This window comes from Nerophis ophidion, linkage group LG29 (genome assembly GCF_033978795.1).
Source record: "Nerophis ophidion isolate RoL-2023_Sa linkage group LG29, RoL_Noph_v1.0, whole genome shotgun sequence".
Taxonomy (NCBI): Eukaryota; Metazoa; Chordata; class Actinopteri; order Syngnathiformes; family Syngnathidae; genus Nerophis; species Nerophis ophidion.
In genome coordinates, this window is record NC_084639.1 from 8,400,026 (window position 1) to 8,423,965 (window position 23,940).

Here is a 23,940-nt window from a genome sequence, read left to right on the forward strand (position 1 = left end):
GGACTATGATTAACCTTCCAGCAAGAAATAAAAAAATAGGGCTTTGAAAAAACGGGAATTCTGGGAATTCCTGAAAAACATTTTTAACTTGGAAAAATTATAGTTTCATTGACCAAGTCCATGGTTCTCGGCCGTGAAAGGGTGGAGTGCCACCTCCGGGTTGGGGAGGAGATCTTGCCCCAAGTGGAGGAGTTCAAGTACCTAGGAGTCTTGTTCACGAGTGAGGGAAGAGTGGATCGTAAGATCGACAGGCGGATCGGTGTGGCGTCTTCAGTAATACGGACGCTGTATCGATCCGTTGTGGTGAAGAAAGAGCTGAGCCGGAAGGCAAAGCTCTCAATTTACCGGTCAATCTACGTTCCAATCCTCATCTATGGTCATGAGCTTTGGGTTATGACCAAAAGGACAAGATCACGGGTACAAGCGGCCAAAATGAGTTTCCTCTGCTGGGTGGCGGGGCTCTCCCTTAAAGATAGGGTGAGAAAATATGCAATCAGGGAGGAACTCAGAGTAAAGCTGCTGCTACTCCACATCGAGAGGAGCCAGATGAGGTGGTTCGGGCATTTGGTCAGGATGCCACCAGAACGCCTCCCTTGGGAGGTGTTCAGGGCACGTCCGACCGGCAGGAGGCCAAGGGGAAGACCCAGGACACATTGGGAAGACTATATCTCCCGATTGGCCTGGGAATGCCTCGGGATCCCCTGGGAAGAGCTGGACAAAGTGGCTGGGGAGAGGGAAGTCTGGGCTTCTCTACTTAGGCTGCTGCCCCCGCGACCCGACCTCGGATAAGCGGAAGAAAAGGAATGGATGGATGTCCAAGGTGAGTGGTGGAACGGTTCGAATCGGTAGTGAAATGTGGGAATTGTGCAAGTTCAAAAAATGGCCCATTCATTTTCCATGGGCAAAATGACCAGGAAAACCGGGTAAATCTTGGCAAATTGGGAAATTTTCTTAAATTTTGGGTGGAGAGGGGGCTCAAGATTCCCGGCTGAATCCGATCAGATGAAAACTTTGGGCTGTGGAGCTTGTCAAAAGTTTTTGGGTGGAATAACAATAAATAGATGAATTTTTTGGTGTAGAACAAAATAGTAAATGATAAATGGGTTGTACTTGTATAGCGCTTTTCTACCTTCAAGGTACTCAAAGCGCTTTGACACTACTTCCACATTTACCCATTCACACACACATTCACACACTGATGGAGGGAGCTGCCATGCAAGGCGCTAACCAGCACCCATCAGGAGCAAGGGTGAAGTGTCTTGCTCAGGACACAACGGCCGTGACGAGGTTGGTACTAGGTGGGAATTGAACCAAGGACCCTCGGGTTGCACACGGCCACTCTCCCACTGCGCCAAGCCGTCCCTAAATACAGTATGTTGGAATGCTTGGGCATTCACACAATTATAGAATAGGATTAAAATCTAGAGTAAAATGAGTGGGTCCCGGGCCCCTTTCTAGTGGAAAAGTTGGGCCCTGAAGTCAAAAACGTTAAAAACCCCCCAGCAAAAGGAGAAAATAGATTCTTCTCACATAAGTAACGTATTTTTCGGACTATTAGTCGCAGTTTTTTTTCATAGTTTCATGGTGCGACATATACTCCGGAGCGACTTATGTGTGAAATTATTAACATATTACCGTAAAACAGGGTTTCCCACACATTCATTTATTTGTGGCGGCCCGCTACGAAAGAATTACGGCCGCCACGGATAAAATAAAAAAATGTTTAAAAAAATTGGAAAAAAATAAAAAAGATTTTGGATTTTGACTCGCTCGACCGCTCATAAAAGCAATGGGACTCTGTCTGTGAATGGAGCTTGTAGTTACATATTATATAAATATGTATATAAAGTGTTGTAATTATATTCCAACTCCGCGTTCTTCTTGGTCATCGCCCCTGCCACTGCCACCCTCCATTACCCCCCCACACCGCCCGACCACACCACCACTAAAAGATGCCTGACCTGTGGGAAACACTTGTAAAATATCAAATATTATCTCATTCGCGGAAGAGACGAAGAAAATGTCAGCAATCGTCACACACACGTCAACAATCGTCACACACACGTCAACCAATAAGAATTCGGCGGGGGAGGGTCATGGAAGAAGTGCATTGTGGATCATGGAATGCTAATTGCTATATGCTACTGCCGTAGCTATTCAAATGGATCGTTTCATCGTTGGCGGAAACTTATAAAAACTGAGAAGGGCTGATAAAAATGGCACCGAAAAGGAAATGTACTGCAGATTACAAAATATCAAATAATATTATTTATTTCATTTGCGGAAGAGACGAATAAAATGTCAGAAATCGTCACACACACGTCAGCAATCGTCACATACATGTCAACCCCATTTCTGATTCTGGGGTTTGTAGGTTATGGGAGCAGTTCTATTGTGGTGTAAAATAGCAAAGTGTTTGTTTAACTATATAGTTTGGGTTTCCGAAGTAAGGGGCCAGGATTTATACGTTCATCTTGAGTCTAATAGCAAAAAAAAATAATTTCCTCATGAAAAGTTAAAAATAAAGCATGCTACTTCCTGAATAACAAAGCCAACAGGACTGTACTTTGTTTGATTTTGTAGTGTCTGTTAGTTAGCTAGTTAGATATTGCTTTGATTGCCGACACAACCGGACCATACCATTTTTGTTTTTGGAGGGTGTGGCAAATTTCCCCTGAAAAAAGTTCCTGGTTGACAAAGAATAACGTAAGAAAACAGGACTGAACCACTATTGATTCTGGGGGTCTATACCATAGACATCTTAGAAGTATACGCAGCAATGGCTGCTGTGACGCGAGAAATTCGGCTGCCATCTTGAAGTGGTGATGAGGAGCCGGGACGGTTGACAGGCGTTTTACTGCTCAAATAAGCGGACTGTTGAAAATAGGAATCGGGGGGGGGTTACTTTTCACAAGTAAGATTTAATATAAACGTACTATTGGGTGTATTTTGTGAAAAAAATATTTCCACAGAGTTGAGAAGGAGAAAAGATCTTAAATAGTATTGAAATTGCAGCCGCTAGCAAACAAGACAAGACCATTATAGAATTGCTTGTCAATTAATTTAGTTAAATTTAAAAATGTCATACTTGGATACAGAATTTGGTTTTATTCTGAATCCAGTGAAACAGATTGGTGGTTTTAGCTGATATATAGACTTTCAGGTGTTTATCAATCAATCAATCAATGTTTATTTATATAGCCCTAAATCACAAGTGTCTCAAAGGGCTGCACAAGCCACAACGACATCCTCGGTTCAGATCCCACATCAGGGCAAGGAAAAACTCAACCCGATGGGACAATGAGAAACCTTGGAGAGGACCGCAGATGTGGTAACCCTCCACACACACACCCTTAAGACAACCGGTGCAATGGACGTCGAGTGGATCTAGCATAATATTGTGAGAGTCCAGTCCATAGTGGATCTATCATAATAGTGAGAGTCCAGTCCATAGTGGGGCCAGCAGGAGACCATCCTAAGCAGAGACAAGTCAGCAGCACACAGACGTCCCCAACCGATGCACAGGCGAGCGGCCCACCACGTGTCCCGACTCTGGACAGCCAGCGCTTCATCCGTGGCTACCGAACCTGTGACCCCACCTCCACGAGGGAGAGGGGGGCAGAGCAGAAAAGAAAAGAAACGGCACATCAACTGGTCCAAAAGGGGGTCTATCCAAAGGCTAGAGCACACAAATGAGTTTCAAGATGGGACTCAAATGCTTCCACTGAGGCAGCATCTCCAACCGCCACCGGGAGGGCACCCCAGAGTACCGGAGCCCGAACAGAAAACGCTCCACAGCCCGCAGACCTCCCTTGGGCTCTGGAAATCACCAACAAGCCGGAGTTCCTTGAAAGCAGACCTCCCGCCGGAACACATGGCACAACACAATCAGCAAATACAGTGTTAGCTTTCACTGTTATGCTGAAAACACCCAAATCTGCATGTCTCTAAAGATGACCAACACGTCAGATTGGAGTCACCTGGAGGCGTCTCTAAATGAAATTAAACAATGGATGTCTAGCAAGCAAATTTTTGCATTTTAACGCTAAGAAAATGGAAATACTAATTATCAGTCCTGCTAGTCCTGTTAATACCACCTTAACATTTAGCAATGTTTCATCTCCATAATATCGCAAAAATGTGTCCCATTTTGTCCACGAGCGACGCTGAGATCATTATTCATGTGTTCGTTACGTCTCGCCTTAATTACTGTATTGTATAATTTTCGAGCCTCCCTATGTCTAGCATTAAAAGATAACAGTTGGTAGAAAATGTGGCTGCTATACTTTTAACAAGAACAAGAATGTTTGATCATATTACGCCTAAACTGGCTCACCTGTACTGGCTTCTTGTGCACTTACATTAAGATGCGACTTTAAGGTTTTGCTACTTATGTATAAAATACTATATATGTTTAAGTATTTAGCAGACACATTTATCCAAAGCGGCATACATAAAAAGTACATATAAAACAATCACTGTAAACTTGATCATTTAAGGGAAGAATGTAATACAAAATATCAATACAAAGTGTCAAGATAGAATAAACTCTCTGCTGCTGCAGCAACAGAGATACAGTCTATAGGTCCCTCAGATTTATAGATCCATACATAGTTTATGTAGGATATACGCTTGCATAGATAACCTAATCATATTGTTTCTTGAGCTTCAAAATAGCTAACCGTTTTTCCCCCCCTTTTCCCAGTTTTGATCTTGGACGTCTGGTCACTTTTAGTAGACTGACCATAAGTCCTCTTTTCCCCAGACATGTCGTCTTTTGCAGGGCTGTCCGGGGTGTCCGTGCGGGGTTTTTTAAATGCCTCAAATGTCTAGCGTTTTGTGTCAACGTTGCATGTATTTTCAATATATATACAGGGTTAAGAGGGGTTCAAAACAAAACAAAACAAATTGTGAAAGTGTGCGTACGCAGCACCATTCTTGAGGGAGGGGCAGAGACAGTGAGAGGTAGTGGATTGATTGACAACCAAGGCATACTTGCTCAACAGCCATACAGGTCACACTGAGGGTGGCCGTATAAACAACTTTAACGCGGTTACAAATATGCGCCACACTGTGTACCCACACCAAACAAGAATGACAAACACATTTCGGGAGAACATCCGCAATGTAACACAACATAAACATGACAGAACAAATACCCAGAACCCCTTGCAACACTGACTCTTCCGGTATGCTACAATATACACCACCGCCCCACCTCAACCCTGATTACGTCACATCAAATATTCCACTTTGAAAAATATTTTTGGTGGAAGATTTTGCATATTTTGTGTTTGCCATAAAAAAAACAACAGTTTTGTTTGACCAAAAAGGGCGGAAAACAAACAAACAAAAAACAACATAAAAAAAAAATGAATCATTTTAAAATGAGGAATAGATCTGGAGTTGATGTAGACTCCAGAGATTTAAGCGTTAAATATAAAATGTATGTATGCTCTGGCACACCATTATCATCATTTCATGACCGAAGCAAAACACTTTTTACACTTTTATACTGAAATAAATACACCTACAACTTATTAAATAAAAAAATATAGAAAAAACTACCAGCAGCCGTAAAGTTTAGATCCATGAAGGGAAGAAAAAAGTGAATGAATGTTTAAAACTGAATACATTTACATATGCATACAAATTTGTGTTCTTTTTATATGTTTTTTTTAATGACTTAAGTAACGTTTATGACAACCTTTTTCCAAAACACAGTATATAATGTGAGATATAACAGGACAATGCATACGTATATCATTTGTTTTCAAAACGCTTACAAAAAAGTGGGACCCCAAAAATGTATTGTGGGACCCCATCTTTATGACTTGATGGGACCCCATTTTGAAAATTCCTAGCGCCAACACTGCTGTTAACAGAGGAGAAAAAATGCTTTATTTAAATAAATATATCATCAGATCAGGGGTCCCCAAACTTTTTGGCTCCAAGAGCCAAAGCCAATCAATCAATCAATCAATGTTTATTTATATAGCCCTAAATCACAAGTGTCTCAAAGGGCTGCACAAACCACAATGACAGGAGGTTGGGTCTTGGGCACAGTTGGGTGTTCCAACAGGACAATGGCCCCAAACACACATCAAAGGTGGTAAACGACTGGCTAAATCAGGCTACAATTAAGGTTTTAGAATGACCTTCCCAATGTGTGGACAATGCTGAAGAAACAAGTCCATGTCATAAAACCAACACATTTAGCTGAAGTGCACCAATTGTGTCAAGAGGAGTGGTCAAAAATTCAACCAGAAGCTTGTGGATGGCTACCAAAAGCGTCTTATTGCAGTGAAACTTGCCAAGGAACATGTAAGCAAATATTAACATTTCTGTATGTATACTTTTGGCCCAGCAGATTTGCTCACATGTTCAGTAGACCCATAATATATTCATAAAAGAACCAAACTTCATGAATGTTTTTTTTTTCCTGAAGAATTTGTGGGTAATCCTCCTTTTTCATTGTCCCATTTAAAACACCAGTTCCATTGGCACCAAAACAGGCCCAGGGCATAATACCACCACCACCATGCTTGGCGGTAGGTGTGGTGTTCCTGGGATTAAAGACCTCACCTTTTCTCCTCCAAACATATTGCTGGGTATTGTGGACCATCAGCTCAATTTGTGTTTCATCTGACCACACAACTTTCCTCCAGAATGTCTTATCTTTGTCCATATGAATGGTTACAGTGTGTCATTTTTTTTCATTTATATATGTATGTATGTGTATATATGTATGTATGTGTATATATGTATGTATGTGTATATATGTATGTATGTGTATATATGTATGTATAAGTGTATATGTATGTGTATATATATATATATATATATATATATATATATATATATATATATATATATATATATATATATATATATATATACACACACACATACACACACACATACACTTTTTGTGATCAACAAAATTTTTCTCCAATTACTCTAGGAATTATTGGAAACTGAAAAAAGCCGTGACATTATGTCCTTTACAAGTGTATGCAAACTTTTCACCACGACTGTATCAAGGAGATGACATTGTTATTCTAAGCAGATAACTAAACATGGTCTCCACCTTGGGACAGGAGATGCCTGTCCGCCCATTACCGCCGCAGCCCCACAAGGCCCAGGCCCCCTGCGTGGGTATGAGCGTCATAGCTCAGTACAACCACCCGGCCATGATGCCGCACGACCTGGAGCTGAGGGAGGATGAGGAGTACACCATCCTGGAGATGTCCGACCCGAACTGGTGGAGGGCCAGGGACAAATATGGGTAAGTGACCATCTAGCACAGGGGTCGGCAACCCAAAATGTTAACGGAGCCAAATTCGACCAAAATATGGCTAAGTGATCATCTAGCACAGGGGTCGGCAACCCAAAATGTTAACGGAGCCAAATTCGACCAAAATATGGCTAAGTGATCATCTAGCACAGGGGTCGGCAACCCAAAATGTTAACGGAGCCAAATTCGACCAAAATATGGCTAAGTGACCGTCTAACACAGAGGTCGGCAACCCAAAATGTTGAAAGCAAAATTGGACCAAAAATACAAAAAAATTAAAGCTGCGAGCAGCAAAGGACGGGACCGACTTTTTCTGGTGTTTCCTGCCTTAACCCATTCAACATATCTTTACCTGCACATTACCTACCTTCCCTGCATCCTGTGGTCACACTGGTACTTCTTTCTTTCACCCATACACGCTGATGCTTCCTGCCATCACCCAGACAACATATCTTTACCTGCACTTTACCTACCTTCCCTGCATCCTGTGGTCACACTGGTGCGTCTTTCTTTCACCCATACACGCTGGTGCTTCCTGCCATCACCCAGACAACATATCTTTACCTGCACTTTACCTACCTTCCCTGCATCCTGTGGTCACACTGGTGCGTCTTTCTTTCACCCATACACGCTGGTGCTTCCTGCCATCACCCAGGCAACATATATTTACCTGCACATTACCTACCTTTTCTGTATCCTGGTGTCAAACTGGTGCCTCCTTCTTTCACCCATTCAACATATCTTTACCCGCACAGTACCTACCTTCTCTGCAATGTGTGGTCACGCTGGTGCTCCCTGCTTTTAAGCGGCCATCTTGAAGGCTCGTAAAAATCAAAACCGGAGCAGTTAAAAAAAACTTTGCGCAACTTTTAATCAGAAGGGTTCAATCTCTTTCTTGTGCGAGTTTGAAGCTGACACAACAAACGCGCTCAGAGGAGATAATGTTTGAAAAAAGGTGACATGTTTTTACAAAACGTTTGTTTTGAAGGGGTAATTGCCAACTTCCTGTTGATATTTGCTTAAGGATGTCGATGATGAAATGTAGGTCTAAGTGAAACCTACATAGAGGTTTTTGTTTCATGTCTCTACGACATTCCTACCGGAAGTTACAAGCAGTTTTGTCTGTGTTTTCTTCCCAAGAGCAGTTTTGTCAGTGTTTTATTTCTAGGGGGCGCTAGAGCGCAATTTTGAGTTTTGGGGTTTGTTTTTTATTAGATCGCAACTTTCACCAGTCCTGATGTGTGTGTCGAGTTTGGTGAGTTTTGAAGTATTATAAGGGGGTCACATTACAGCTCAAAGAGGCAAAAATGAAATTTTTTAGGAATATTTTGTTTTGAAGGGGTTTTGCCAACTTCCTGTTGATTTTTTCTGTAGGATGTAAGTGTATGAAATGTAGGTCTAAGTCAGACCTACATAGAGTTTTTTGTTTCATGTCTGTACGACATTCCTAACGAAAGTTACAAGAAGTTTTGTCTGTGTTTTTTCCTAGGGGGTGCTAGAGCGCAATTTTGAGTTTTGGGTTTTGTTTTTATTAGATCTCAATTTTCGCCAGTCGTGATGTGTGTGTTAAATGTGGTGAGTTTTTAAGTATGTTAAGGGGGTCAAATTACAGCTCAAAGAGGCGGTGGTATAATAATAATAAAACCTTAGAAATACAATAGGGTTCTCTGTCCCAAAGGGACATTCGGTCCCTAAAAATCTGTCTGGAGCCGCAAAAAATTTAAACCTTTTAATGAAGGCAACACATGATATACGTGTCTATATTAGCCATAATAGCCTACTATTAAAATGACAATGTGTCGCAGGCTGACACAAATCGTTTGACAGAAATGTTGAAATGTAATATTTATTCTACACATTGAAAAACATTAGTAAAACTGATACTTCTCAGAGGGTGAGATAACTCCTGGAAAAGCCTGACTGAGAATGGCCAAAGGTATAAATGTGTGTGTCCAAGTTAAAGAAAACGTATTATTCTAATGGATTTATTAGAATATTTTCAAGCTGGGTAACATTTGCTGTGGTCTGGAACAACATGCCACACAAAGAACTCTCAGAAATGCAGCCAATATTACGTACAGATAACGTGTCATGACTGAGACATGCAAATATTAATTAAAGACATTGACGACATAAGTAGAGGAAATTAATAAACCTACACACGAGGCATAATGATGCAATATGTACACACAGCTAGCCTAAATAGCATGTTAGCAATATATAGCTTGCAGTCATGCACCGAGCAAAGATGCCTGATTAGCACTCCAAATAGTCAATAACATCAACAAAGCTCACATTTTTGCATTCACGCACAGTATAAGACGTTTGGTGGACAAAATGAGACAAAGACGGAGTGCCATGAAACACCTATTTTTGTGGCGGCGTCGAGGAAAACTGCACTCGTAAACAAACTAGGGTCAGTTCAAGTACAGCCGAAATTAGTAGGACGAAACGGCGCTTGCCAAATACTCTCATCAGTGAAGCATGTTTGATAGAAACAGTGGGATTTCTAACAATTAGGAAGGTTTGTGTCATATTTGTCCTCCTTACAGAAACCATATTAAAACAAAAAATAGATATTTTCTTTTTCCATATTCATACATTTTTGTAAAAGCTCCGGGCGCTAAAGAAGCACATGCGGCTATAGAACCGCGGGTCGCCGACCCCTGGTCGAACAGGACACCTTTAATGAGTTAAAATGGGTACTGCACTTTTTGGGAATTTTGTCCGCAAAAATTATGTGGGACAAGAAGACATCTGTTTTTTTCTTTTTCTATGCATTTCAACTCGTAAATAAATGCTAGCAAAAGTCAGCTAACAAACGGAGTCCGCCTATAAATACCTCTAAAAACATCCATCAATGTTTTATATACAAGCTGTGAATTTATATGTAAAGTAATAACAGGCACATTTGTAATAATATGTGATATTTATGTATTTTACTCATATTAAGCATACTGTTGCGGCATATTATTTTCACAGAGGCATGACAATGTTCCCTTTTCCCTTCAAAAACAACACTAATAATCGTGGCAGACTTCAAACACCACTTTGGAGCAAATGATGATCCAGAAACTTAGGTTTTTGAATTTGAATATACGGAGGATAAGCTACAAGTTTTGGAAGCTGTGTGCTAAACGGATGCAGCTTTAGTGAAAAACTAAACATCAAGTAGCAGTATTGCTAAGTGCTAAACAAGAAATATTAACTAGGAACATATTAAAACAATCACTTATTGTACAATGTCTGCTCTCATTGGGATGCCGACTGATGTTCACCTTTTCCCATTGACTGTAAATGAAGGATTATTAATAATACACCTACAGGTAGAAAATAAAAATAGTGACTTATTTTTAATTTTACAGTAATGCACTGAAAAACTAACAAAAAAACATTTTAAAGCACAAAAATGGCAGCTCAGTTGCCAGAATTTTCACGTAAAAATAAAAAAAAACGCTTCTTTTTTAATTTACAGCAATGCACTGTGAAAAAAAAGAAATTCAGTAGATTTTACGGTAAAAAAAAAAAACATTTGACAGAATTTTAATGTAGAAATAAAAATAGTAACTTATTTTTAATTTTACAGTAATGCACTGTGAAAAAAACAACAAAAAAAAGCAGATTTTAAAGAACAAAACTGGCAGCTCAGTTGCCAGAATTTTAACGCTGAACCCCCCCCAAAAAACACTTATTTCTAATTTACAGCAATGCACTGTAAAAAAATTATTTTGTAGATTTTACGGTAAAAAAAAACACCAAAAAAACATGTCAGTCGACAGAATTTTTATGTAGAAAATAAAACTAGTAACTTTTTTTATTTTACAGTATTGCACTGTGAAAAAAACAACAACAAAAAAATGCAGATTTTAAAGCACAAAACTGGCAGCTCGGTTGCCAGAATTTTGACGTAGAAAACAAAAAACAAAAAACGCTTCTTTTTTTAATTTACAGCAATGTAAATTAAATTGACCGCTCTGTGTTGAAGCTTCACAACAAACAAAGGCAGCTGCAATCCACAGCTTTCCACCAACAGCATTATTCTTTATAGTCTCCATTATTTATTGAACAAATTGCAAAAGATTCAGCAACACAGATGTCCAAATTACTGTGTAATAATGCGATGAAAAGAGACGACTTTCAGCCGTAAGTGGTGCTGGGCTAATAAGTCCGCTACAACCCCAGACGTCACAAACACGCGTCGTCATTTTGCGACGTTTTCAACAAGAAACTCCGCGGGTAATTTAAAATTGTAATTTAGTAAACTAAACCGGCCGTATTGGCATGAGTTGCAATGTTAATATTTCATCATTGATATATAAACTATCAGACTGCGTGGTTGGTAGTAGTGGGTCTCAGTAGGCCTTTAATATTTAGGTCACAAGGAGTAAATAAGGAGTATAGTTGGCGGTTTTTGGATGTTTTTAGTGGGTTTTATGGGCGAAATAGAGTACTCCCATTAGCGGGATTGTTGGCCACCTCTTACTTGCCGTATTTTACGAATTAGAATGCATGAAAAAAGAAAAACATTGCTGGGATTGTGAATAATAGGCAAAATTCCCAAAAAATGCAGTTTCCCTTTGAGATTAATTATTCAATCAATCAATCAATGTTTATTTATATAGCCCCAAATCACAAATGTCTCAAAGGACTGCACAAATCATTACGACTACAACATCCTCGGAAGAACCCACAAAAGGGCAAGGAAAACTCACACCCAGTGGGCAGGGAGAATTCACATTCAGTGGGACGCCAGTGACAATGCTGACTATGAGAAACCTTGGAGAGGACCTCAGATGTGGGCAACCCCCCCCCCCCTCTAGGGGACCGAAAGCAATGGATGTCGAGCGGGTCTAACATGATACTATGAAAGTTCAATCCATAGTGGCTCAAAGACAGCAGTGAGAGTCCCGTCCACAGGAAACCATCTCAAGCGGATCAGCAGCGTAGAGATGTCCCCAACCGATACAGGCGAGCGGTCCATCCTGGGTCCCGACGAGCGGTCCATCCTGGGTCTCGACTCTGGACAGTCAGTACTTCATCCATGGTCATCGGACCGGACCCCCTCCACAAGGGAGGGGGGGACATAGGAGAAAGAAAAGAAGCGGCAGATCAACTGGTCTAAAAAGGAGGTCTATTTAAAGGCTAGAGTATACAGATGAGTTTTAAGATGAGACTTAAATGCTTCTACTGAGGTAGCATCTCGAACTGTTACCCGGAGGGCATTCCAGAGTACTGGAGCCCGAACGGAAAACGCTCTATAGCCCGCAGACTTTTTTTGAGCTCTAGGAATCACTAATAAGCCGGAGTCTTTTGAACGCAGATTGCTTGCCGGGACATATGGTACAATACAATCGGCAAGATAGGCTGGAGCTAGACCGTGTAGTATTTTATACGTAAGTAGTAAAACCTTAAAGTCACATCTTAAGTGCACAGGAAGCCAGTGCAGGTGAGCCAGTACAGGCGTAATATGATCAAACTTTCTTGTTCTTGTCAAAAGTCTAGCAGCCGCATTTTGTACCAACTGTAATCTTTTAATGCTAGACATGGGGAGACCCGAAAATAATACGTTACAGTAATCGAGACGAGACGTAACAAACGCATGGATAATGATCTCGGCGTCTTTAGTGGACAAAATGGAGCGAATTTTAGCGATATTACGGTGATGAAAGAAGGCCGTTTTAGTAACGCTTTTAATGTGTGACTCAAAGGAGAGAGTTGGGTCGAAGATAATACCCAGATTTTTTTACAGAGTCACCTTGTTTTATTATTTGGTTGTCAAATGTTAAAGTTGTATTATTAAATAGAGGTCGGTGTCTAGCAGGACCGATAATCAGCATTTCGGTTTTTTTGGCATTAAGTTGCAAAATTATTGACAATTTCTAACAATTTTTTTGTTGTTGTAGGAATGAGGGTTACATACCCAGTAACTATGTGGTGGAAACTGCAAACGGCTTAGAAAGATACGAGTAAGTACTGACATGATCACTTCCTTTTATTGTACTAAAGTGTCACAACACCTTTGTTTGTTTTCAAAGTTGGTTTTGTAAGAACACAAACCGTAGCCAAGCAGAGAAACTACTGAAAACTGAGGTAAATACACTCGGTCCCTTTAACAAATGTGTTTATCGCTGTGGTTGTGGGTTTTTGCAGCCGTAGTGCAAACCTGCAACGCACCAGACCTTGTCCCCGCTCGATTTAACGCCACTTTCTGACCCGTGCAGAATAAAGACGGTGGCTTCTTGGTGCGGGACTCAAGCAAGCCGGGGAAGTACACGGTGTCTCTGTTCAGCAAAGGAGGCGGGTGAGTTGGACACGCTGCGTTACCGTCTACTGTACATCCTGTGTCCGCTGGCTGCAAGTGCAGCAAAAAGAAGAAGTGCCACAAAAGAAGAAACTGTCTCACGCACAGGCAGGGAGGAGGTTTTGATGAAAATCATTTATGCAAAACTCCTCTTGCCGCTATCTGTTCTATTTAGAAGATTTAAATCACAATGTTGACTTTAAACTGTGCGTAATGACTTGAAAGTCGGCGTCTTTACCGACTCTTGACGTTTTGTGCCGCGTTTTGTCAGCTCATCTGACGTAATAGAAGAAGCGGCGTTAGTGATTGACGAGGAATGTTCTAGACTTACGTGTAATTATTCCACTCTGGCTAGATACATTTTTTCCCACAGTTCCCCGAGAGGGACAAACTGTAGTGAAATTGTTGGATGGGATTATATCAGTGTTTTACACCCAAACAGGTCATTAGAATTTTTAGAAGTGGCGACTTATCCAGTGTGTACGCCGCCTTCCGCCCGAATGCAGCTGAGATAGGCTCCAGCGACCCCCAAGCGGTAGGAAATGGATGGCTGGATATGGGAGCAACCATATGACACGTGTTTTATTAGCACACTCGGCTGTAGACCAGCTGTCAGGTTCAAACACCGAATTACATCCTTAGGTCGCTGGTTCAAATCCGGCTCGAAGGACCAAGACGTAATAGAAGAAGCGGCGTTAGTGATTGACGAGGAATGTTCTAGACTTACGTGTAATTATTCCACTCTGGCTGGATACATTTTTTCCCACAGTTCCCCGAGAGGGACAAACTGTAGTGAAATTGTTGGATGGGATTATATCAGTGTTTTACACCCAAACATGTCATTAGAATTTTTAGAAGTGGCGACTTATCCAGTGTGTACGCCGCCTTCCGCCCGAATGCAGCTGAGATAGGCTCCAGCGACCCCCAAGCGGTAGAAAATGGATGGCTGGATATGGGAGCAACCATATGACACGTGTTTTATTAGCACACTCGGCTGTAGACCAGCTGTCAGGTTCAAACACCGAATTACATCCTTAGGTCGCTGGTTCAAATCCGGCTCGAAGGACCAAGAAGGTGTCAGGTTTAAACACCAACCTGTAAGGGACGGCGTGGCACAGTGGGAGAGTGGCCGTGCGCAACTCGAGGGTCCCTGGTTCAATCCCCACCTAGTACCAACCTCGTCACGTCCGTTGTGTCCTGAGCAAGACACTTCACCCTTGCTCCTGATGGGTGCTGGTTAGCGCCTTGCATGGCAGCTCCCTCCATCAGTGTGTGAATGTGTGTGTGAATGGGTAAATGTGCAAGTAGTGTCAAAGCGCTGTGAGTACTTTGAAGGTAGAAAAGCGCTATACAAGTACAACCCATCTATAGATATAAGCACTGTCCTCATGCATCCGTGAGGGTGTCATGTCTTCCTTCTCCTGTTTGCAGAGAGGCAGGTGGCATGTGCAAGCATTACAACATCTGCACCACGGCGAAAGGACAGTTCTATTTGGCCGAAAAGCACAATCACTGCACCATCCCTGAACTGATTAACTATCATCAGCACAATGCAGCAGGTTCATACTTTGTAAAGGCATCATTATATTTGATCGAATGAATAAAAAAAAAAATGCAATGATGTCGTGCTGTCTCCATCGCTAGGTATGTTCAGTAGGCTGAAACACATCGTGTCCAATCGGGCGCGGCCTCCATCGACGGCAGGTCTTGGCTATGGTAAGTCACTGCTATGTTTTGAAAAACATATTTACTCAAGTACATTTTCCTGTTATTTTATGCGCTGAAATACAAACCCCGTTTCCATATGAGTTGGGAAATTGTGCTCGATGTAAATACAAATCATTTTCAACCCATATTCAGTTGAATATGCTACAAAGGCAACATATTTGATGCTCAAACTGATAAACTTTTTTTTTTTTTTGCAAATAATCATTAACTTTAGAATTTGATGCCAGCAACACGTGACAAAAAAGTTGGGAAAGGTGGCAATCAATACTGATAAAGTTGAGGAATGCTCATCAAACACTTATTTGGAACATCCCACAGGTGTGCAGGCTAATTGGGAGCAGGTGGGTGCCATGATTGGGTATAAAAACAGCTTCCCAAAAAATGCTCAGTCTTTCACAAGAAAGGATGGGGCGAGGTACACCCCTTTGTCCACAACTGCGTGAGCAAATAGTCAAACAGTTTAAGAACAATTCTCAAGGTGCAATTGCAAGAAATTTATGGATTTCAACATCTATGGTTCATAATATCATCAAAAGGTTCAGAGAATCTGGAGAAATCACTCCACGTAAGCGGCATGGCCGGAAACCAACATTGAATGACCGTGACCTTCTATCCTTCAGACGGCACTGTATCAAAAAGTGACATCAATCTCTAAAGGATATCACCACATGGCCTTAGGAACACTTCAGAAAACCACTGTCACTAAATACAGTTTGTCGCTACATCGTTAAGTGCAAGTTAAAGCTCTACTATGCAAAGCGAAAGCCATTTATCAACAACATCCAGAAACGCCGCCGGCTTCTCTGGGCCCGAGATCATCTAAGATGGACTGATGCAAAGTGGAAAAGTGTTCGGTGGTCTGAGGAGTCTACATTTCAAATTGTTTTGGGAAATATTGGGCTTCACGGTGGAAGAGGGGTTAGTCCGTCTGCCTCACAATACGAAAGTCCTGAATAGTCTGGGTTCAATCCCGGGCTCGGGATCTTTCTGTGTGGAGTTTGCATGTTCTCCCCAAGAATGCGTGGGTTCCCTCCGGGTACTCCGGCTTCCTCCCACTTCCAAAGACATGCACCTGGGGATAGGTTTATTGGCAACACTAAATTGGCCCTAGTGTGTGAATGTTATCTGTCTATCTGTGCTGGCCCTGCAATGAGGTGGCGACTTGTCCACGGTGTACCCCGCCTTCCGCCCGATTGCACCAGATAGGCACCAGCACCCCCCATGACCCCAAAGGGAATAAGCGGTATAAAATGGATGGATGGATGGATGGATGGATGGACATCGTGTCATCCGAACCAAAGGGGAAGTGAACCAACCAGACTGTTATCGACGCAAAGTTCAAAAGCCAGCATCTGTGATGGTATGGGGGTGCATTAGTGCCCAAGGCATGGGTAACTTACACACCTGTGAAGGCACCATTAATGCTGAAAGGTACATACAGGTTTTGGAACAACATATGCTGCCATCTAAGCGCCGTCTTTTTCATGGACGCCCCTGCTTATTTCAGCAAGACAATGCCAAGCCACATTCAGCACGTGATACAACAGCGTGGCTTCGTAAAAAAATAGTGCGGATACTTTCCTAGCCCGCCTGCAGTCCAGACCTGTCTCCCATCAAAAATGGTTGGCGCATTATGAAGCGTAAAATACGACAACGGAGACCCCGAACTGTTGAAGGACTGAAGCTCTACATAAAACAAGAATGGGAAAGAATTCCACTTTCAGAGCTTCAACAATTAGTTTACTCAGTTCCCAAACGTTTATTGAGTGTTGTTAAAAGAAAAGGTGATGTAACACAGTTGTGAACATGCCCTTTCCCAACTACTTTGGCACGTGTTGCAGCTATGAAATTCTAAGTTAATTATCATTTGCAAAAAAAAATTAAGTTTATGAGTTTGAACATCAAATATCTTGTCTTTGTAGTGCATTCAATTGAATATGGGTTGAAAAGGATTTGCAAATCATTTTATTCCGTTTATATTTACATCTAACACAATTTCCCCAACTCATATGGAAACGGGGTTTGTATATATATGTGTAAATATATATACTAAACATACATACATATACACACACACACATATATATATATATATATATATATATATATATATATATATATATATATATATATATATATATTTATTTATTTTTTAAATTATGAATTGATTTAGAATTGGAAGGAATAAGAATCGTGTTTGGATGTGAATCGATCACCCCTCATTAATAGATAATAGTTGGGCAGAGAGACGTATGGACAGATCAATAAATTAAATATTCTGTGATAAGTTTTGACCTGGATACTGAATGACGCTATAATGCGGATAAAGTAGAGTCTTGCCGTGAACATGCTGGTTGTTTCAAAACTATAATGCCATTGGAGGAAAAAACGGCAAAAGAAAGGAGAGTTACGATACATTAATAATGATAGTAATACTAGTATAGTATGGATACAGCACAATAAAAACACTTAGTTAAAAAAATATATATATTCTGTTGTCTTCTTCAGATATGTGGGAGCTTGACCCCTCCTGCCTCACCTTCATTAGGGTCTTGGGCACAGGTCAGTTCGGAGTGGTGCAGTACGGAAAATGGAAGGGCCAACATGACGTGGCTATCAAGATGATTAAATCGGGCTCCATGTCCGAGGACGAGTTTATTGAGGAAGCCAAGATCATGATGTAAGATCAACCAGTCGAACGGAAGTCCGCCTTGGCGACTAACCCTACTGAAACTCATCGAACTAGGAAGCTCCACCACGAGAACCTGGTCCAGCTGTACGGAGTGTGCACCAAACAAAGCAGCATATACATCGTGACCGAGTTCCTGTCCAACGGCTGCTTGCTCACCTACCTCAGGGAGGGCCTCAGGCAGCACCCCACGTCCGTGCAGCTGCTGGAGATGTGCAAAGACGTCTCCGAGGCCATGGCCTACCTGGAGTCCAAGCAATACATCCACAGGGATCTGGTGAGAGAACAATCAGCTGACGGTCAAAAAGAAACCATTCAAATATGGTCAAATTCCTAATCAGGCTGCAAGGAACTGCTTGGTGGACGGCAACGGCACAGTCAAAGTGGCTGACTTTGGACTATCCAGGTAAAAAATACAGCAGCTGATGAACCTAATGGTAACGTACAATAATAACATCTTGCTCCTGTTCAATCAGATACGTCTTAGACGACGAGTACACAAGCTCGGCCGGTTCTAAATTCCCAGTCCGGTGGTCTCCTCCCGAGGTTCTCCTCTACTGCCGATTCAGCAGCAAGTCGGACATCTGGGCTTACGGTGTGTGATGATAACTGTGAATGCGGCTTCAGTGGCCTAGTGGTTAGAATATCAGTGGTTCTTAACCTTGTTAAAAGGTACCGAACCCCACCAGTTTCATACGCGCATTCACCGACTCCTTCTTTAGTGAATTGTATTATTTATTTATTTTCAAATTCAAGACAAAGATATACTGTATGTTTTTTTTACTGTTGCACAAAATGAACCGTGCATGAACATCACCTTGATCAAAGAACAAAACCAACACAGTGCATGAACTCACAACTAATTACACACCTGTAAATCAGATGGAACATTGTTTGGGGGTATCCATAATATGCCGATAGGGAGAAGTTTTTATTTACACGATGAGTCGGGTGTGTCTTGACCTCCGCGGCGGAGGGTCCGCCGAACCCCTGAAGCCGAGTAACCGAACCCCTAAGGTTCGATCGAACCCAGGTTAAGAACCACTGGGTTAGAGTGTCCGCCCTGAGATCAGTAGGTTGGGAGTTGGGAGTTCAAACCCCGGCCGAGTCATACCAAAGACTATAAAAATGGGAACCATTACCTCCCTGCTTGGCACTCAGCATCAAGGCTTGGAATTGGGGGCTAAATCCCCGCTGCTGCCCACTGCTCCCCTCACCTCCCAGGGGGTGATCAAGGGGATGGGTCAAATGCAGAGGACAAATTTCACCACACCTAGTGTGCGTGTGACAATCATTGATACTTTAACTTTTCTTGGCCACAGTGCCATGAAGACCGTAGAACAAGACAATAGAAAAGCCAACAATACAATTAAATAACAGCAACTCCTTCATTTTACAAGCCAAGTTGACCTTCCAACTAGAGATGTCTGATAATATGTAAAATGTAATATCGGAAATTATCGGTTTAAAAATTTTCAGTATCGTTTTTTAAAAAAAAGGAACAATGACTTTTTAAAACGCCGGACGTAGGGAGAAGTACAGAGCGCCAAAAAACCTTAAAGCAGGGGTGTCCAAACTTTTTCCGCTGAGGGCCGCAAACGGAAAAATTAAAGCATGTGGGGGGCATTTAGATATTTTCCATTTTCAAACCATAACAAAATATATGGATTTAAAAAAAAATATATTTTTACCTTTAGGGGTCCCGGGAACCATAAAGGGTCTCAGTTACTAAAATGTTAAAAATAAGTCAAATTTTTATTATTTTTATTTAATGCTTACAGTAAATCTCTATATCAGGGGTCACCAACGCGGTGCCCGCGGGCACCAGGTAGCCCGTAAGGACCAGATGAGTCGCCCGCTGGCCTGTTCTAAAAATAGCTCAAATAGCAGCACTTACCAGTGAGCTGCCTCTTTTTTTTTTTTAAATTGTATTTATTTACTAGCAAGCTGGTCTCGCTTTGCTCGACATTTTTAATTCTAAGAGAGACAAAACTCAAATAGAATTTGAAAATCCAAGAAAATATTTTAAAGACTTGGTCTTCACTTGTTTAAATGAATTAATTTATTTTTTTACTTTGCTTCTTATAACTTTCAGAAAGACAATTTTAGAGAAAAAATACAACCTTAAAAATGATTTTAGGATTTTTAAACACATATACCTTTTTACCTTTTAAATTCCTTCCTCTTCTTTCCTGACAATTTAAATCAATCTTTAAGTAAATTTATTTTTTTTATTGTAAAGAATAATAAATAATTTCATTTTGGCTTCTGTTTTTTCGACGAAGAATATTGGTGAAATATTTCTTCAAACTTATTATGATTAAAATTTAAAAAAAATATTCTGGTAAATCTAGAAAATCTTTAGAATCAAATTTAAATCTTATTTCAAAGTCTTTTGAATTACTTTTAAATTTTTAGTTCTGGAAAATCTAGAAGAAATAATGATTTGTCTTTGTTAGAAATATAGCTTGGTCCAATTTGTTATATATTCTAACAAAGTGCAGATTGGATTTTAACCTATCTAAAACATGTCATCAAAATTGTAAAATTAATCTTAATCAGGAAAAATTACTAAAAATGTTCCATAAATTATTTTTTAATTTTTTTCAAAAAGATTCGAATTAGCTATTTTTTCTCTTCTTTTTTTCGGTTGAATTTTGAATTTTAAAGAGTCGAAATTGAACTATGTTTCAAAATTCAATTTTCATTTTTTTCCTGTTTTCTCTTCTTTTAAACCGTTCAATTAAGTGTTTTTTTTCATAATTTATTCTATACAAAAAATCTCCCGTAAAAGGAAAAAAAATGTACAACGGAATGACAGACGGAAATACCCATTTTTATATATTATATATATATAGATTTTTTTATTAAAAGGTAAATTGAGCAAATTGGCTATTTCTGGCAATTTATTTAAGTGTGTATCAAACTGGTAGCCCCTTGCATTAATCAGTACCCAAGAAGTAGCTCTTGGTTTCAAAAAGGTTGGTGACCACTGCTTTATATCAACTTAAAAAAAGAAAAAAAAAAAAAGGTTTTATGGCTTTTCTGTCAAAAACATTTTTGTTTTTTTAATAGTAAAATTGAAATATGCAGTATTTAGTAACTGAAGCCCTAAAAAATCAATAATGCAGGACACCATTGATTTTAATTCTTTATTATTTTTGTGTAATCACAGTGAAAAGATAAATAAAATACCACCAAATATATTTGGGATCCAAAAGGTGCCCCACTCAGAAAGTGATAACACTTTTATTAAGGTTTTTTTTTTTTACTTTCAACAATTAAGTCACGAGATCAACTTCAAATATATGTGTCGATTTTACGTTTTAACTATTATTTTGTTTGTTTTATGCTCTTTTGTTAAAGAAAACTTTGTTTTCTATATGGCAACTGCACAATAAATGCACTATTTACCACATAAAACATTTTAAAGTGAAATGTTTGAACTAATTGGAGCTTATAAAATAATTCATTATAACATGGATTTTTTTTTGTCATTATTTTTTGTTTTGAGCAATGGCAAAAAAATAAAAAAAATAAAATAATTGATTGATTGAAACTTGTATTTAGTAGATTGCACAGTACAGTACATATTCCGTACAATTGACCACTAAATAGTAACACCCCAATAAGTTTTTCAACTTGTTTAAGTCGGGGTCCAAGTTAATCAATTCATGGTAAAGATGGATTTTACATGTAAAGACAAAAGAAAAAACAGCCTGTATGGCAGCTTTGTGTCAACACAGCAACTTTTTCTCGTTAGATTTCACCTCATTCCAATATTTTTAATGTCCTTTTTTATTTTTGCAATAGTATTTCCATAATGTGTGGCGGGTTGGTAAACAATTAGCTGCGGGCCGCAAATGGCCCCCGGGCCACACTTTGGACACCCCTGCCTTAAAGTCACTGCCTTTGCGTGCTAGCTCAGTCACATAATATCTACGGCTTTTCACGCACACACACACACACACACACAAATAAATGCTACGCATACTTGGTCAACAGCCATACAGGTCACACTGAGGGTGGCCGTATAAACAACTTTAACACTTACAAATATGTGCCACACTGTGAAGCCACACCAAACAAGCATGACAAACACATTTCGGGAGAAGATCCGCACCACAACACAACATAAACACAACAGAACAAATACCCTGAACCCCTTGCAGCACCAACTCTTCCGGGACGCTAATAATAATAATAATGGATTAAATTTTATATCGTGCTTTTCAATTATTGGATACTCAAAAAGCTCACAGAGAAGTGGGAACCCATCATTCTTTTACACCTGGTGGTGGTAAGCTACATTTAAATGGTAAATGGGTTATACTTGTATAGCGCTTTTTTACCTTCAAGGTACTCAAAGCGCTTTGACACTACTTCCACATTTACCCATTCACACACTGATGCAACTGTTACTGTTTACTTTAAACACAATCGCCTTGAGTTCAACTTCAGATCCATCTGTCAATTATAACTTTTATTGTTGTTTATGTTTTTGTTTGTTCTTATTAGGCCCTTCTTTAGAAAAAAATAAAACAACTTTGTTTTTTTTATAATGGTAAACACAAAATGTGCAAGATTTTCCCCCAAAAAATATCTCAAATATTTAATGTGACATTGATTTTGATTATAATTTTTTTTAAAGAAATTAACAGCCTGCATGGCAGCTTTGTGTTATTAGAGTAAACATTGCAACATTTTCTTGTCACATTTCACCTGTTTACTCTTTTACACCACTTTTTCTGTTTTTTTATTTTTATTTTTTAATCGTATTTTTAGAATGTGCTTAGGACCGTTAAAAAATGACCCACGGGCCACACTTTGGACACTCCCGGTTGCATGGAAATGACCAGAAAACAGCTTTTCTATTTTTATTTTTTATGGAATCAATGTTTTCTTTTGTTTCCTTTTTTATCAATTTTTGTATGTAAAATTATAAATTTATTCAGAATTGGGATAAAGAAGAATCACAATTTGGATGGGACTCTTTTGTGCACCCCTTTTATTCAGTGACTAACTGATTTTTAAACTTAAAAATATGACACATTATTGACTCTTCCCTTGACCCCGAAGGGAATAAGCGGTAGAAAATGGAGGGATGGATGTTTCATATGGGGAAATGTTTCGAAATTGAAAGTCAAGGATTATGTTTGTTGGCAATATTAACAGGTTTGTTTTTACAACAATGAACACAAATACAATCACAGCTAAAAATGTCCCATAACTAATGGTCAAACTATTTCTCAGGGGTTCTCATGTGGGAGGTGTACACTTTGGGGAGGCTTCCGTACGACCGGCTGAACAACAACGAAATAGTGGACCAGGTATCCCAGGGCCTGCGACTGTACCGTCCTCAAATGGCGTGCGAAAAGGTCTACAGCATCATGTCCAGCTGCTGGCTAGATGTGAGTATAATTACACATACGTTTAATCTACTCATGTTTTTAAACATATTTCAATTGTGTGTGTTTTATATCAGCTGTTATTTTCTTACTTTGTGTGTTTTTTTTCCTGTTTTTAGAAAGCAGACGAGAGGCCTACCTTTCAGGAGTTGGTGTTCACCGTTCAGGATTTGCTGTACGAACTCCAGTAGGTCCCAGCATTCAGGATGTCCAGAAGAAGCCTAGAAAAAAAATGAACCATTAGAATGTTTAAAAAGTTATATTGTGGTCACATATCATTTATATTATTGAGACTAGAATGTTGCATGTTTTGTTGAACTCAAGGGGAATATATTTGAATTAGTGGTTCGACGTTTAAGTTAGCTTTGTAAATGCATGCCTAATTGCACAGGTAAAAGCTGAGTGTGTCAGGCTTTACAATAAATGTGTTGAGAAAAATAATAGGCTACTGTCCCCTGTGTATATACCGCAATAAAAACCTGGAAATGCATGTTTTTCCTCTATAAGTGATTTTAAG

At 39.9% G+C, this 23,940-nt stretch overlaps 1 protein-coding gene and 1 long non-coding RNA gene across 3 annotated transcripts in view; one reads left to right on the plus strand and one right to left on the minus strand.

The window, feature by feature from the left end:
* The window catches only part of btk (Bruton agammaglobulinemia tyrosine kinase), a 57,950-nt gene extending 34,037 nt beyond the window's left edge, over positions 1–23,913 (plus strand). For both annotated transcript variants that reach the window (XM_061892129.1, XM_061892130.1), the window contains 12 exons: positions 7,101–7,288; positions 13,201–13,263; positions 13,333–13,387; positions 13,519–13,598; positions 15,030–15,157; positions 15,243–15,314; positions 17,835–18,006; positions 18,073–18,292; positions 18,357–18,421; positions 18,492–18,610; positions 23,269–23,426; positions 23,543–23,913. In XM_061892129.1, the coding sequence (XP_061748113.1) occupies positions 7,101–7,288; positions 13,201–13,263; positions 13,333–13,387; positions 13,519–13,598; positions 15,030–15,157; positions 15,243–15,314; positions 17,835–18,006; positions 18,073–18,292; positions 18,357–18,421; positions 18,492–18,610; positions 23,269–23,426; positions 23,543–23,614 (1,392 nt within the window). In that variant the 3' untranslated portion in view covers positions 23,615–23,913. The remainder of the gene's footprint in view (positions 1–7,100; positions 7,289–13,200; positions 13,264–13,332; positions 13,388–13,518; positions 13,599–15,029; positions 15,158–15,242; positions 15,315–17,834; positions 18,007–18,072; positions 18,293–18,356; positions 18,422–18,491; positions 18,611–23,268; positions 23,427–23,542) is intronic.
* LOC133546230 (uncharacterized) lies at positions 8,232–23,646 on the minus strand. The gene is made up of 3 exons (XR_009805036.1): positions 23,563–23,646; positions 18,179–18,289; positions 8,232–10,588 (listed from the first exon to the last, which is right to left on the minus strand). It is a non-coding gene; the product is annotated as an uncharacterized LOC133546230 (long non-coding RNA).
* Positions 23,914–23,940: the final 27 nt, after the last annotated feature.